Below are 15,669 nucleotides of genomic sequence, written 5' to 3' on the forward strand. Positions count from 1 at the left end.
TGTATATAAACCCTGGCCGGACGTTGATCATCCTCTTTCTGGCGGCGCTTTACACAGTAGGACGTGAACACTAGTCAACCGGAGTGTTCACAGATTTCGATACTTAAAAAGAAACGATGGAAGGTAACGTTGAACACTGCGAGTATATTCCTTACGTGCGTTTCAGGCGTATGACGTGGTTACTTTATGAAAAGAGAAGAAGAGCAGCGTCAGCTGTGCTTCTTCCACGCGGTGCACATGGCCCTGTGAGAAGACCACGAGGCAGGAGGAGACCTGCCTTGGACCTGCGACCTCCTCGTTCTCTCAGTAGAGAATGAGGCTCCTCGATAAGTTACTGATATGAAGACTTTGTGTCCAAGGAACTCCGAGAGAACCAGTCTTGGAGGTGGATGAATACAGTGAGTCGGTGGTTATTATACCGTTAAGAGAAATGCCACGTGGCTGCAGTTTTCAGAAAAGCAGTCCTTCATTGGCTGCATGTTTGAGTGCATTACGAACGTTAATGTGGTAGTTAAATAAGAGGCTACACTACATTTATCAGAATTAAGTGGCATATATTCTAAAATAACCCTCCAAACAAATTTAGTTGTATTACACATTAGTTTATATTACTGAGATAAATATGAAAAGTAACTTAAATAGTGTGACTCCAAAGTGAGGTCGCCATTGTACAGAAATGCTTTAACTGATCCTCCTGGATAGAGTCTGCAACCCGAGTTTGTAGGACTACAGGTTATAAATACAATGACCCCATGCCATTTCAAAATTTACTGTTTTATTTTCTCAACTCTCCAGACAACACGCTTTAAATGCAGAATTTAAAATTCTTCTCAGCCCATTAGTCTGCCCTAATATGTATGTCACGTGTACATCTGTATGCAATCCAAGTAACTTACAGTATCTGATCCTGAAGATGTTGTTTCAGTGTCCCTACTTTTTTAAACTGCTACAGATGTATATTTAATTTAAAGTGCTTTCATGAGAAAGGAACTACAACCCTTGACTGAGTAATAGAAATGAACTCTCCTGCTGTTTCAGGCTCACTGACTGAAGCTGGGTGCATCTGAGGACCACGGTTCTCCTGCATGCTTGGTGTTACAGTACAGGTCCTGCCTTCAGGGAGAGGTCTGCAGCCATGGTGAGGACCAGGACTGATGCCCCTGAATGATGTGCTATGAGAACAATATGCTACTGTGATGATTTACTAGACTAGAGTCTCTGATTATACATGATGCTCTTTCACAGTGCACTGAGCATGCATATTACCGATTCTCAGTACAAACTGTGAACATGAGAACTGGTTCTGATGCTGTCCTCTCTGTACTCACCAGGTGTTTAAAGTATCGGACTAGCTGGAGGCTGCTCTCTAGGTAAGTCTGGGATCTAAAAGCCTCTGTTCTGTAGTTCTATGTGGAATGATGATTTACTAGACTAGAGTCTCTGACAAAAGCATGAAGATGTTTTCACAGTGCACTGACCACATAACTATGCCACTGGTGTTATGTTTTACCCCTTTTACTGCAAATCACAGAACTGCTGGACAATTCATAGTTGCCCTCTACAACACAACCTATTTTATTCTACATCATGGAGACGCATGAAAAGTTCTTTATCATTACAACATGTCTGCTTTTATGAAAGGCATTATGGTGGTGTGATTAGGGTTGGGTGCCGAAAACCGGTGCCGGTATGGTACCGGTTCCTATACGACCGGACCGAAATGCAACGCAGATTTCGGTGCTTCCTTTCGGTGCCTGAGCCGATTGAAATACACTTTTTTTTTTTTTTTTTTTTTTTTTTTTTTTTTTTTATTAAATACTACACTACTCTGATGACTCATAGTATTATTACAACCGGACGAGCCGTGCACGCTTAGAAACAAACCCCTCCATCATTCTGACGAAGCTTCGGCCATGATTTATTAAAAAACAGAACGGATCTGTCATACTGCTGGCAGGCTACTGACTTCCTCCATCGACATCGGGGTACTTGGCGCTAACAGGCATGCGAAACCTTCTTCTTCTTTGAGGTGTAGTGGCGGTTGGCAAACGACGAATTGGCGCATTAGCGCCACCAACTGGTTAAATAAAATAAGTCGGGAGAGCTCGTATTTTGCAAGAGAATGCAAATATGCTCATATTTCTGCAAAATAATTGCTGAAGTTTGAAGCTGTAGTGTGTACTGTGTGTGTTTTGTATTTATTTATTTAAGTATACTGTAAACTGTTCAAACAGTTAATATATTCATAGTTTGAAGTTAAAAAGTTTGAAGCTGTAGTTTAAAGTAAAGTGTTTTGCATTTATTTATATTGATGGTATACTTTAACAGTTAATCTATTGTTCAATTTGCAGAAAAAAGTATCGGTTTAAGCACAGTTGTCGTTTTAAAAGTATCATTTTAGCACCAGTATCGGAAAAACGATTGTACTGCATCACTTCAGTAATGCCACTTATTATTCACTAAACTCGGGTTTGGCTCACAAACATTGTCTTACTTACCCTTAGGCCTGGTTATATTAAGTACATCTGCATTCTGCTGCCACCGTATTGCAATGAAACTGACCCAGTTATCCAGAACCGTACAGGTTAGTTTCTTTGGAAAAAACTACTTGATTGCAGTAGAAGGGTAAAACATCCAGCCGTGCGTGGTCGTTGTTCTGCCATGTGGATATTGATGCACATTTATTTGCCTTGTAGCTCGTCACCACGCTGACAGAAAGGAGTCACCGTGACATTCGAACGAACAGCTGCGAGCACCAACTTCTCTCAAAGTTCAGCCCAATGATGGTTTCATTTTTGAGGTAATGCAGAAGTGTCTGGGCTATAATCTGCTGTAATATTGACTAATGCCTTAATGATGTGTAGAACTCTTGGTTAGGGCCATCAAATGGGGCTTCGAGCTTTTCTCCCATAGCTTTTGTCTGAGTTTGGTCTATGATGATTCAGTTATTTGGTTCTACTGATGTAAACTGAAGTCTACTCGCAGCGCACTGAGACACTCGGACTGCTTGAGCTTCTGTTGAGGAACTTGTGGAAGTCAAACACTAGTCACTGATATTTCTATGTTGTCAGGTACGACGGTGGCAGCCCAAGCTGGATGACAGTCCTGAACTGCTGCAAGCGTCAAAGACGGGTCCATACCATCATCCAGGAAACGAAGAATCCACTGTCACTGTTCATATAAATAAACAGGCTCTTTCCTTTAACCCTTGGCATGTGGATGTACGTATTTAAAGACATTTCAAATAAATGGTTGAAAAGAACTTGAGCTTTTTTTTTCTTTTTTCAGTGAAGGCAGGTTTATTACAATAAAAAGACAGGAAATGGACTCTAGTACTACACAATTATGGACTTAGTTTTGTAACTAATGGCACTGACCACTGCTGCATTAAAACTTCTGACTTTTAAATGCAAACCTATTAACATACTGAATGATGGATTACATGAGGCAGCTGAAGTACCAAACCTCATCCAGTTGGTAGCTGGTGACTCGATCCTCCAGTGTACATGTACCTCCAACAGACTGTTAGGCAGCATGACATAGTGTGCATTTTTAGAAATGCTCGCATGTTTTCTAACTTGACTTTAGTGCCGTGCAGCTACTTGAAGGAGGGCTGTTTGGTTAAGACTATAAAACCAAACGGCTCTCCACGTGACCAGCTGTAATGTAATCACCTGGTTGACTATTTCAAACGCTGAACATGTATTTGAGGCTACACCCGCAATCAAAAATACTGGTGTCTTAAAGTAAATGTCAGCGGGTAAGACTGCGGCCACCTGTGCGCTTGGAATGTGCTGAAAGCGCGGAACCTAGTAAAGAGCATACGCATGAACTAAGTTAGACGATCAAGTATCGTTTTATTTTGAAGGACGACACCTAACCGGTAGTCCGTATTTGTTCTCATTAGCTAGGTAGTTAACTGTAAACGTTCCGGTGCACGTTACCTTTTTGTTGCTGGTTAGCAGCACCGTCAATGGTAGAAATACATTACTGAGCTTTATCTGGAAGCTAAATCCAAACAATAAACCCGTCAGTGTGTTTCCAACACGGCCTCCAGAAGTTGAGCAACTTGGGTCTGTGTGCCGACTTATTTGATGCTAACAAGAGGACTAGCTTACGGTCTGACGGACAAACTCAAGCTAACGTAGTTGAAGGTAAGCATTTATTTATCATATTAGCTGAGACACCCAAAACTCGACAAACATTTTTCCATAAATGTGTTAGTAAAGGTTTGGCCAGCTGACGTTAGTTGCTGACCAACCTGTCTTTCTAATAACGTTAAAAAGCTGCACGACTATGAAGACGTGGAACTTAGCTAACTCTTATTCACGTTGACGTGTGATTGGGCAGACGGTTCAGCTAACGTTAACGCTTCTTCTGTTTGATTTGCAGGTGTGAAGACTGAAGCAATGTGTTCCGAAAGACTGAAAAGTTGAAGAAGTTTGTCAAACAATGACATTAATTGTAGTCGGTTGACGTTTAAAAAGTCAACTCAACCTGTTCACTAGGAGCTAGCCGGTGCTAACCTGCTCATTGTGCATATTCTACGGTGACTTTGAGTTATTTGAAAGCAACCTTGGCCAATGGTTGCCAGGTTAAACCAAAGACATGTAGACGAGAAGCCTGACTTACAAATGCTGTCATTTCATTAAGAGCATTGTAAGCGGGAGGTGTCACTTTGTCTGTTGAGCTGCTCAAACACACCCACAGGTGTGTCTATGGCTTGAGGACGTATGTGTCTCGGCCTGAATCCTTGTGAACAAGTATTACAACTTTACAACTGAACCGACAGTACATGCATGCTTTTCCAGTAAGCTCACAGAGCTGCCGGGACAACGTCAGCGAGAGGAGCTGAAAACTGCGTGTCTTCACTTTCAATTCAACTCCAACACGCTCAGAGAAAGCATGACGGCTGTGGTAGGCCGAGCATGGGGGTGGGTGCGCTCATGGGGCAGCAGTGCAGTGTCAGAGAATACCACACCGGGGATAACCAAGGGCCATAATCACGGCACGGGGGGGTGGACCTCTTGGATCTGGGGAGGGTGGCGGTGTCAAAATGACCAAAGTAGTCCAGCAGAGGAGTACTGGGAGGCGCAGGAGAAGCTTCCGCCCATGGCAATAGAAGTCCTCAGCGCTGGGAAACAGGAGATGAGTGCAAATTCAGAGCATGTTTCTAGATGGTGGAATAAATATCTCCCAACGTCTTACCTTTCGTGGCCAAGCAAAACAGAACCAAGTGGATTAAGACGAAGGAAACGTGATGGTCGGAGTGGAGATGTGTATGACTGTGATATTGATGGGGACTTTTCTGACTACGAAACGCCTCCTCTGTCTCCTACGCCTCCTTCCTCTGAGCTGACATCTCCTTTCCGAATCTTTGCGCACAGCTTGAAGGTGGAAATCCTTCCAGAGCACTACGAGATCTCTTTCAACTTCCTCCGCCACTTGTTTGATCTGTTTGTTGTTGGCTTTCTGTGGACCGTGTCCCCCCCTGCCAAGCTGATCCTGGAGGTGTTGGGGGTCCAGGGAGCTCTGAGGCTGTGGTTCCACGGTATGGCCATGTTTTTTGTCTCCACAGTTGGAATGGCAGGACTACTCTGGTTGATCCAGGAGTATCTCCCTCAGTTTGCTTTGATCTATGGCATCATCCAGGCATTGGTGATCTCTGTCAGTGTTCGTCAGAGTGTGATCCTCGGCGTAGAGGAAGAAAAAGAAGACTATGATGAGGAGGCCACAGTGAACGAAGACATGAAAGACAGTGGGGAACTTAAAGAAAAGCTTGTGTCTGCTAAGGACATGGTGAAGACAAGTTAAACCTAAGGTAAGCCCCTTCGTGCATCTCATGTGATATTCAGGTTACATTTGAACACCTGCTATATGTGTTTTCAGTAGTGTTTTGGTTTTATGAATGCATAAGTTCAATTTAAATTTCAAAAAGTCCCAAACCAGAAACCTCCGAGCTTTAGATCACTATGAACAGTAGGAGGAGGTGAGTAGACAGACAGCATGGTCAGTGCAGGTAGCTTAGCTGAGGTCAGCTGGGCTCAATCTGCAGCTTCACTCGGGTGATGTGATGAAGGTCTGGAGGCCACGATGAGCCCTGCTCATGGGCCACAGTAATAATAATAAGTGACTATAATACATGAACCAATATTTCCTCTACAAAGGATTTAATGAATATTGTGTATGAGATTTAGTGAGTGCGATGGAGGGATTCCAGCTGTCCTTTAGTCTTTATGTACTATTAGAGTACAACTTTGAGGTACTTTAGTTGAGTGTGAACCATTCTGCCCTGCTTTGTACCTCTCCTCCACTACATTTATCTGACAAATATATGTACTTGAGCCAAACAAAGGAGCAACACAATTGGCTTATTGTGTCTATGTTTATTAGTATTTGTTGATATACCATTACCATATATGAAATATTCAGCTATCAATATCAGTATTGGCCTCTAAAGTCCATGTGAGAGGTATATCACTAACTACTTACTTGGCAGGTTCAGTTTTCAAGTTCAAAAGGTATGATGGTCTTTTAATATCCAATAAACTAGAAAGTAGTTGAAATAGTTCCAGCGTGACACAAAATACTACTTCCACTGATAACTACAATACAAAACATACTAATATATCACTCACACGGGCAGTTATTCTGCAGAACAAGTACTTTTCTTTTTGAAAACATCAATCTGTTCTTTTACTTCAATAAGATTTTCAATGCCAGATGTTGACTCGTTTTTTATAGTGAACTGAGTGGTTAGTTAGCTGTGTTATATAAAAATAGTCCGACTCTCATTTTGGCCACAGTTGAGTAAGTTGTGCTGATTGATACTGATACCTAATTCTTTTTATTTGGCAATAAGTCCTCTGCTAGCTCTTTGTTCTTGGCCTGTGCCCAGAATATGCAGAATATCTTTCTTTAGTCCGATTACTAGTGATCACAATGATACCAGACTTACAGACTGGTCGACCTTCTCGGCTTCTTTGTGTGTCCGACAGCCTACAGAAGGCCAGTGTGCTTTACATGTTGCTGTATTTTCCATATTGATTACAGGCCGGGATCAGCTGATATGACACAGGGCCTTAATGCACGTTTCTAATTGAGGTACTGTAAGAGGAACACGCATTCACATACTCTCACACAGTAAGGCCTTCTTCATCTATTTAGAATGTGTTGCCATAGAGAAAGGAGTGTGACATTGTCTGAGTGCTGTGAAACCAGCAGGAACCACACAATGAAAGGATTCACAGAGCTCTCCCACTGCTTCACTCTTCATGTTAGTCTGTTAACAGAGAAATGCACCATCAGAGTTACAGCCTACTATAACATACCGTGTACATTTGGATGTATAGAGAGGATTGTTGATTGGATGTCTGACACCAAGCAGTGACCAAAAACAGAGCTCACCTGAAGTAAACAAACTGTGGTAGTTACCGATAGAAATGAGGCCAAAACTGCTCAATTAAGACCAAAAATGATCCAAATCAATGTGGAGAAAACCAGCCTCCTGTAGTTCATTTGATGAGTTCATATGTGACCTATTTTGATCATAGGGCAGTGTCCAGGTTTCCAGAACTCCAATGGCACTGCACCAACCAGAGGCCAGCACCAGCCTCTGCACACGGCCACCTCATGTTGGAGCTCTGCTGTTCAGAAGAGCTGCTTATTAAGTGATCTCTGTCTTTTCCACAGACGCAGAGAAGTCGCAGAGTGTTGAGGAGTCGACATCAGTCCAGCGGTACCAGGCCTCCTCCAGCGGGACGCTGTTCTGCACCTCTGGGCTCTGCAGTGTCACTAAACAATTGTATTGCACCTTCATCACAAACTCATCGAAGTTTTACTCATGTCACTTTATGCTCAACACTATAACACTATTGATGTGTCCTCAGTCTGAATGTTGTTCACATGGATCGCAGTACAAAGTTCAGTATCAGAAAGTAAACCACTCCTCAGTAATAAAAGGAGCCATGAACGTTCAAAGAAGAGAAAGAATCACTCTGTTGCTTTTTATTGTTGCGTTGTAATTCTTGTCCTGAGGGACTACTTCTGTCACGATTCACCATCAGACCAGTTTGGGACCAGGTGACTGCCTGTGGTGCATTCTGGGTGTGAAGAAATGAACAAATTTGAACCCAAAAGAACCAAATTCACAGCTTGCATTATCTGAATTTGTAGGCATCACCACGAGGAGAAAAGAAAGAAGGAAAGAGGCAAACTTATAACGACCTGGTCAGAGGAAACCGTGTAGGGACTGGACGAAGCTGTGATTCAGGACAGAAGAGTCTCACAGTGCCCCTGATGGTCGGGTCAAAAGGCTTACAATCCTCACTGACTGCAGCGACAAGGAACCTGTTCAGGCTCTGTGTAGAGGAGTTTCATAATGAAGTCCGTATCAAGTGAACAGTTCTATCACGTGGAGGGCAGTTTCACCATAGACTAGTGTCTGTGTTCTGAGGCTTGGATTTGGGTTTTGTCGTTGGCCACCATCTTAAGGCAAAGTCCCATTAAATGTCTCCCCAGCTCTCCTTTAGTTCAACTGTAAAACATGACACTCCCGGACCACAACGTGCAGCACCGCTTTGTTTCCCGTCTGATCGTGCTGAGTCATGTTTGTGTTACTCACGGCTCTGTGACATCACTGATGAACAGAAGGCTGATGTCCACATGGGGTCAGTGTCACTGAGATACACTCGCACTACACGTACCTACTGAAGCCATAAGACGTCCAACGTTAGTCACTTACAAATACAATGTGTGTGAGACCGAGGACTAAATGAATGAAATGCTTTGGTTGCTTTGATGTACAGTATTTTTTGGAACAAGCATCTAATTGCAGTCGGCTGTGATAGTTAAATACTATAAATATATATAACGGTGTTCCCGAGGCATACAGTACTTTATATATAACATGAACTCATTAAGAACATGACACAGTCAGTAAGTATCCGTTTGGAGGTTTTCAGTAACACATAATACCAGCAGCACATTCTCATGTGTCGTTTTTTACTTCATGTCTATTTCCTCTGCTATGATATTGCTTGTTTCAAACTGACCTTTTCTCCACACGTATGCATTTTTATGGGCTTTATCTTCCATACCATGCTTTAGATTTAAAGGTACAGAGATAATATTCTGGTTTTAGTGCACAATAGCATGCTTTATATTCAACACTAATGTATTTAACCACATCAGACATTCTATTTATAGCATACGCCTCTAATCCATTTATTCATAAAAACATGGCTAAGTTTGCTCACCTGTAAGATGTGGAACAATATTGTAATTAAATGATCTTATTGAGATGTAATTGTCCAACTGTGTGCACATGATGTATGACCAAATTAGAATATCGATGATAAAATCACATATTTATGAAAAGGCAGAACTGCTACCAAAATGAAAAAGAAAAAAGTCATTTCAGTGTTCTCCAGAACACTCCATTATGACATGAAACTAAATGTAAGATTGTCTTGAACATGAAAATGAAATTGCATATTCAGGGCTGGAATAATCGATTAGTTGACAGAAAAGTTATCTGCAACTATGTTGATGATGGATTGCTTGTTGAACGGGAATATTCTTCACCTTTTATGTGGACGTCCAATCACTGCTGATGGTAGCTGTAGTCCACTGAGGAAAGAAACTCCAGACAATTTCTTTATTGATCAGGATGCAGAAAAATACAACTGTTCACCTTCTGAATTCAAGTTTCTCTTTTACACTGAACTAGTCTTGACCTGGTTAACTCATCGTAAAACACGCTTCATTGAAACTGGACGGATACAAAGTAGCACTCACCAAACACGTCTTGGTCTTTCCACTGTTCCAACCATCAGAGGCTCTGCTTTGGTCCAAACAGATCTTGAATTCCCAGAGTGAGATGTGAAGATATTCCAGCTCTACACATTGTTGGCTGCCTGCTGATCAGCTGCTCACTCTTCTTCAGAGGCACACCATTCAATTCGAATGACAAAGACCGGCCCAACCACGGATCTCTCTTGTCCAGTTGATCTTCTGGATCCTGCTGAAGGTCTTCAGCCCACCTCTGTCCCAGTGAGGACCAGAACGTTCATGCATAGTAGTGACACACTCACGGCTCGCTCTGGGATGTCGGTGGCGACAGCGTCAAACAAAAACTGCCCAGCAGAATAAATGTGTTTCTGTTGGCATCGAGGGCAAGTCGCTGTTTGCTCTCGAGGGCTCAGATTCTGGAGGGCCCCCACCGGCCATATCCTGCTGCAGCTGAAGCCTGAGTATCCGAGTAAGCAGACAATGCTGTCAAATCTACACTGTAAACATCCTCTGTACTTATATTTTGTGATGTAACACAAGCGACGATGAACCAGGAAGTGTTTGAGCAGCATTGAGCCTCACAGCTACCGAAGCTCAAGTAGCCCTCTGTAGTTGTTCCTCACGCTGTCACACTGGACACACAGAGAACATTCTATAACTCAGACAGGAAGAGATATGGCAGAAAATCAAGCATTTCACTTCTAGTAGAAATGCCAAAGACTTACTAGTTCCAATATCTCAGTTGTCAGTTTGCTGAATGGTTAGCACAACAAAAGAAGTCCTTTGAAGAGCACCTTGCGCTTTAGGAAAGCGTGAGGGCCATTTCTCTGTTGTTTTACATCTTACACACCAAATAAACGTCAAGAAAAGAATTGTTCGTTGCAGTCATTTAACTATAATTTGAGTAATGTTTTGATTTATATTGTTACTAATGAAAACAAAATGTCTCTTTTTCTTGGTCAACCTGATAATAGTTGACTAACAGGTTTCATGAAAGAGGTTGAAACTCTAATCAGGTAATAAAGTCTGGTGCCGTTTTCGTTTTCAAGTTGAAGTTGCACATTGTCTCCCTTTCAATTCCATTATTATGGCTGTGTTAAGTTAAGAGTGTACTGAACACTATTGGCGCTGTCCTTTTTATTTTATATATCATCTATTACAGTATTGATGTATTTTCAGGCAGTAAAATTAGATTTGAAATTTAAATGTTTTCATTTGTGCACACAAATGAAAACATTTAACATGTCCATGAACAACTGTCCCAACAAGGTGACACTGCTTTTATTCATTGTTTGTATCAGAGTAAGGAGAGCAGTCAGTCCTGGGACCTCTGAGCTATTACTGTACATTACTGTACATCTCATTCATACTGCTCTGAGGTTACATCCCCACCGGCTCAATAAATATTCTCTTTTATGACGTCTGCTTGTTTTTCATTTCCTACACATCTTTCTGAAATCCTGCATGACATATTGATGGTTGATATTGATTGCACATTTGTTTATTGTGCTGGGAGAAGCTTTTCAGTAGAACCAACACAAACTTCTAACATTTCCAAAGAAGAAGAAAACAAACAGTATGGTAGTTTAAAGGACCACGCTGGTGTAAAGACACATTACAAATCATTTAAATGGTAAACAGACTTGTATTTAATATCGCACCTTTCTCGTCTTCTGACCACTCACAGCTTTAACACTACATGTGATCATTTACCCGGTTTATGTGCCACCTGCCATCACGACCCTAAACCTAAATGAACTCCGTTACATGATGACACGGACCGACGGCATCGCCTTTGGGGGAATGAACTGTCTAACCCGAGGACACTTTGACATGCGGCCTGGACAGTCCTGGAGGAGCCGGGGATCAAACCAGCGATCTTCCAGTTGGAAGACGACCCGCACTGTCTCAGAGCCACAGCCATACATACAGAGGCCATACATACAGTGGGGTTCTGATACCCTCCTGGCAGACATTTGTTTTGTCTTTTCAGTATGCTGCAAAAAACCCTGCAGATAATTGAGCTAAAGAGCATCGCTTTTCATGCAGTAGTTCAGAGTACCAGGATGTGATTGTGATGTTGAAGCGATACGTTACCTAGTGAGTAGTAACCGGATATTAAATGATCTCCAGGCCTCACTTACTTTCTGTACATGTCACACTAGCATGACAATGACATTCAGAAATTGGACAAATTTAATTTCTGGCAATTCCATTATTGATTATACAGCAAAGTTCACCACTTTAAGTAAGAACATGTTTTTTAGCTTAGAATCAAACCATATTTGAGCTGCAGTGTGTCCAGTATTAAAGTGATACCGTTTGACTCTTAGTTGACTTAAGGTCCTCCTCGTGTCGGTGATGTTGTGCTACAGTATCCCCACATTCAAAACCTGTGGGGTCATGAGCCAGATGTTGCTGTTCGGTTGGTGAACCAGTTGAAGATCACAGAATCCGTTTGTAATATTTATTCTGTACTGCAGATGAAGACATGGATTCATCTTTTAAAACCATCACCAGAGACTTGTCTTTAGGTCCGCAGAAATAAAAGATGTTCACATGCTGATTCATGAGCCTTTAGGGTCATAATCCTATGTAATACACAACACACACATGGAGGCCACTTTAATCAGTTTAAAACTTTAATTCACATGAAACCTGCTTTCATTATGCTTAATAGTATATACAGAAAGGTGCAGTACCAGTACAAGAACAATGTACATCTGTAACAATGTCAACGTGAAGAGATGGCACAGAGCGTGGTGTGCTTCACACTTCTGTTACATATTAAACATGGCAGGAAACTGCAGAGGATGAGGGTGATGATGGAGTCTGTATCCGGTATGTTTTGGTCATAGCTGAGACATGAGTACAAAGCCTGAGGCAGCAGTCATGCACCTCCACTGTTGAGAAGAACTCTGATCACTGAACACTGTGTCTGTATCCAGTTACCTCACCGCATTAAACAGCAGTCAGTCATCCTGCAGCGCACACATAGCCTCAGTCTTTAAATCGAGTGCAGAGTCAAACGATGACTTAACAGAACAGCTGTCCCCACTGGTGTGGTCACCGACCCCCATCTCCCACCTGACTTCACTCACTACCACCCTGTGCAACCAAATAAACTAAAAGTCGTTGTTTCTAGGATTGTCCAGTGGATACAATGGATTCATCTAAAGATCGAGCAATGAAAGCAGCAGAGGGTTTTAAAGTGACAGACACCAACACTCCATCAGTGAGGTCTCATCATCAACAAGGATCTGTAATTTGAGGAGGCAGCGCTACAAGTCTGACTGGTCTCATGGCTACCCAGACCCACGGCCTCCATATGTAGTTTCACTGATCAAGTTAATGAAGTCCTCCACATATGAAGAACAGGGCCCTGATCACGTAGTCCTACAGATCATACCATCATAATATAATCAGTCTTATGCAATATGCTCCGTCAGCATCCGTCACTAAACTTTAAACCAGAAACAGACAGCACTCACTCAACTAAACAAGAGGGAGAACGTCTAAATCTCACAGAATGGTCTGTGATTGCAATGTTACTACACGGACTGAGGTCGACTGCATATCAAGTGTTAGCATGTTTACAATGAAGTCCAGCAATAAATGAAGAATAAAAAGCAAAGTGTTGTATTCATACATAACCTCAGCATTGAATGGCCCACCTGCACGCTGAGCTCCAGCATGTCCTGCTGGAGTTACAACTGTCTGGGCAAAGATGTCTGAACTCCGCAGAGATGGGATAACATGTAGTGCTCTATATGTTTCAGTTCATTCATGACAAAATCACAAGCTCTTTATATTACTGCGGATCCAAAGCACTCCAACCCGTTGTAGCCATTGAAGTCCACTCGTTCTCCTACAGGATGCCAATCTGACTTCTAGAGACAGTCGCATGGTCTGCAGCTATGTGAAGATGACCAATGTGACTGGTAGTAAACGGGCTCAAACATGGTACAGTCCAGTGCTTTGATCAGCACTGCATGTTGAAGGGCTGAACAGCATCCATCATGTTGTATGTGTTGAGGAGACAGAAGGATGCATGTTGTCTTCTGACCTGGTGACATCACTACACCACACAGCAGTGACTTCACATGTTTTGGCTCATTTATGACATCACATTTTGTTTACATTACTGCTGCCGACAATTTTCCAAAGCATGATAACTAGGGTTTTGATTCCCTTCGTCCTGACTCCCAGGCAGTAACAACTTGTAATCCATCATTTCCTGTTTTATTGTTGGAAGAGTTTAGGGGGGGGGGGGGGGTAACGCAGGTCTAAGTGCAGGCTGATGTTTTGGGTAAAAAATAAATAAATAAATAAATAAAAAAGACAAAAAAGAAATGTAATCAGCTAAATCCGCCAGAATAATAATACTTGAGCATATAATTGTGAAGGGAATATATTTGGGTTTTTGGACAGAACAAGCCACATTAAGATGTCAACTTATAGCTCTAAAGCTTTTCTGACATTTTGATAAAATGGAACAAATCTTTAATAGAGCTGTCCTGATTTGTCCATGTGTCATTCGGTAGGTTGACAGAATGAATCTGCACAGGTTCTCTTAAAGATGTCACACCCTCACTGGTTCCAGACAAAGTGAATGTTCATCACCCAGAGTCCTGAATAGAGAGATGCACTCAGTTCACTACTCCATTACTTGAGAACAATTAAAGTAGATTAAGCAATTACGAAAAAGTCATCAGTTGAAAACTTAATTGCATATCGGCATAACAACTCGGACAGAAATAAAAGCAGCCGTGATGTTCACTGTGATGGATCACAAACCTCGGTTTATTGTCATAGCATAGTGAATTAAATAGGAAATAGGAAAGCATTGCTAATGCTACCATTTTGCTAGCTGCTTTGGAGAATGCTCAGCGGTGATGTACAGTGATGCACACCGTGTGTGATCCGTAGTAAACGGGCTAAAACATGCAACAATCACTACCGCATGTCTCCTTTAAGACATTGTAAATGTGAACTTGTAGTCATCATTCCATGTGACGCATGTCAGTTGGCACAATACTGAGCATGCTTTTATCTGTAGAAAGAATTAGGCTCATTCAACAATCCATGTAGCTCTGTGAAGTACAGAGCGGCAGTAATCCTGCTCCAGCTGCTGACTCCTACCTGTACTTCAGTGATGGAACCAAACAAACAAACAAAAAAAAAAAAAGAAGAGTGCAGTCGTTGTCATGGTGAGAAACCCCTCAGAGCCCACATTCAGCCTGATGGCTCACTAGTGGTTGTGTGACCCTCCAGAGTTTGGGGGCCCTGTGGTCCCTCCACCCCCCCTCTGTCCAGGGCCTCTCCTGTCGTGGCCCAGGATACAGTGAGCACTGCCGCACCCTTCATCATCATCGTCTCCCTCGCTTTCAGAGGACGACTCTCCAAACTGCCGGGGCTTCTCATAAATACAGCAGCCTGGAACACAACATAAACAGTTAGGATCCGTGCATGTGAGCTGCATGTACAGCTGATGCCTTCACGGACTACATCAGCATGACATCTTGTTCAAACGCTTAGCTCCACAAATAGGGAGCATGTGGTAAAAATAGATTTTCACTTGCAGTTTGATTTGATAAATGAAGTAGTTCAGCAGGACGGTGAAGAGGCAGAGCTTTGTATCAAGGAGCTGTTTCACACTTCAGTATATATATATAGATATATATAGATATATATATATATAGATATATCTATAGATATATATATATAGATATATCTATAGATATAGCTATATCTATAGCTATATCTATAGCTATAGATATAGAGATATCTATAGATATAGAGATATCTATAGATATATCTATAGATATAGAGATATCTATAGATATAGAGATATCTATAGATATAGAGATATCTATA

At 42.0% G+C, this 15,669-nt stretch overlaps 2 protein-coding genes and 1 non-coding gene across 8 annotated transcripts in view; 2 read left to right on the plus strand and 1 right to left on the minus strand.

The window, feature by feature from the left end:
- Positions 1-41: 41 nt before the first annotated feature.
- cunh6orf47 (chromosome unknown C6orf47 homolog) lies at positions 42-9,302 on the plus strand. Of its 6 annotated transcripts, none has more exons than XM_031871304.1 (7): positions 49-398; positions 1,039-1,138; positions 1,332-1,370; positions 2,697-2,800; positions 3,072-4,154; positions 4,393-5,821; positions 7,693-9,302. In XM_031871304.1, the coding sequence occupies exon 6, from the start codon at positions 4,906-4,908 to the stop codon at positions 5,812-5,814; it is 909 nt and encodes a 302-aa protein (XP_031727164.1). In that variant the 5' UTR covers positions 49-398; positions 1,039-1,138; positions 1,332-1,370; positions 2,697-2,800; positions 3,072-4,154; positions 4,393-4,905; the 3' UTR covers positions 5,815-5,821; positions 7,693-9,302. The 6 variants fall into 6 exon arrangements, with proteins under 6 accessions (XP_031727168.1, XP_031727164.1, XP_031727163.1 ...); XM_031871307.1 differs by having other exon boundaries at positions 58-123; positions 360-398; positions 2,697-4,154; XM_031871308.1 differs by having other exon boundaries at positions 42-123; positions 2,697-4,154.
- Positions 1,412-1,480, plus strand: LOC116396635 (small nucleolar RNA SNORD52). Its single transcript, XR_004213615.1, has one exon. It is a non-coding gene; the product is annotated as a small nucleolar RNA SNORD52 (small nucleolar RNA).
- Positions 9,303-12,420: 3,118 nt separating the features above from the next.
- Positions 12,421-15,669, minus strand: part of ppp1r11 (protein phosphatase 1, regulatory (inhibitor) subunit 11) — a 16,157-nt gene continuing 12,908 nt past the window's right edge. Inside the window, exon 3 of the mRNA XM_031871309.1 lies at positions 12,421-15,228. Within this exon, the coding sequence (XP_031727169.1) occupies positions 15,044-15,228 (185 nt within the window). The 3' untranslated portion in view covers positions 12,421-15,043. The remainder of the gene's footprint in view (positions 15,229-15,669) is intronic.

The sequence above is a fragment of the Anarrhichthys ocellatus genome, unplaced genomic scaffold, assembly GCF_004355925.1.
Source record: "Anarrhichthys ocellatus isolate YVR2014 unplaced genomic scaffold, GSC_Weel_1.0 scaffold57, whole genome shotgun sequence".
Lineage (NCBI taxonomy): Eukaryota > Metazoa > Chordata > Actinopteri > Perciformes > Anarhichadidae > Anarrhichthys > Anarrhichthys ocellatus.

Excerpts from the sequence above, each read along its gene's own strand:
- cunh6orf47 (XM_031871308.1), top strand. The coding sequence starts at position 4,906 with ATGACGGCTGTGGTAGGCCGAGCATGGGGGTGGGTGCGCTCATGGGGC.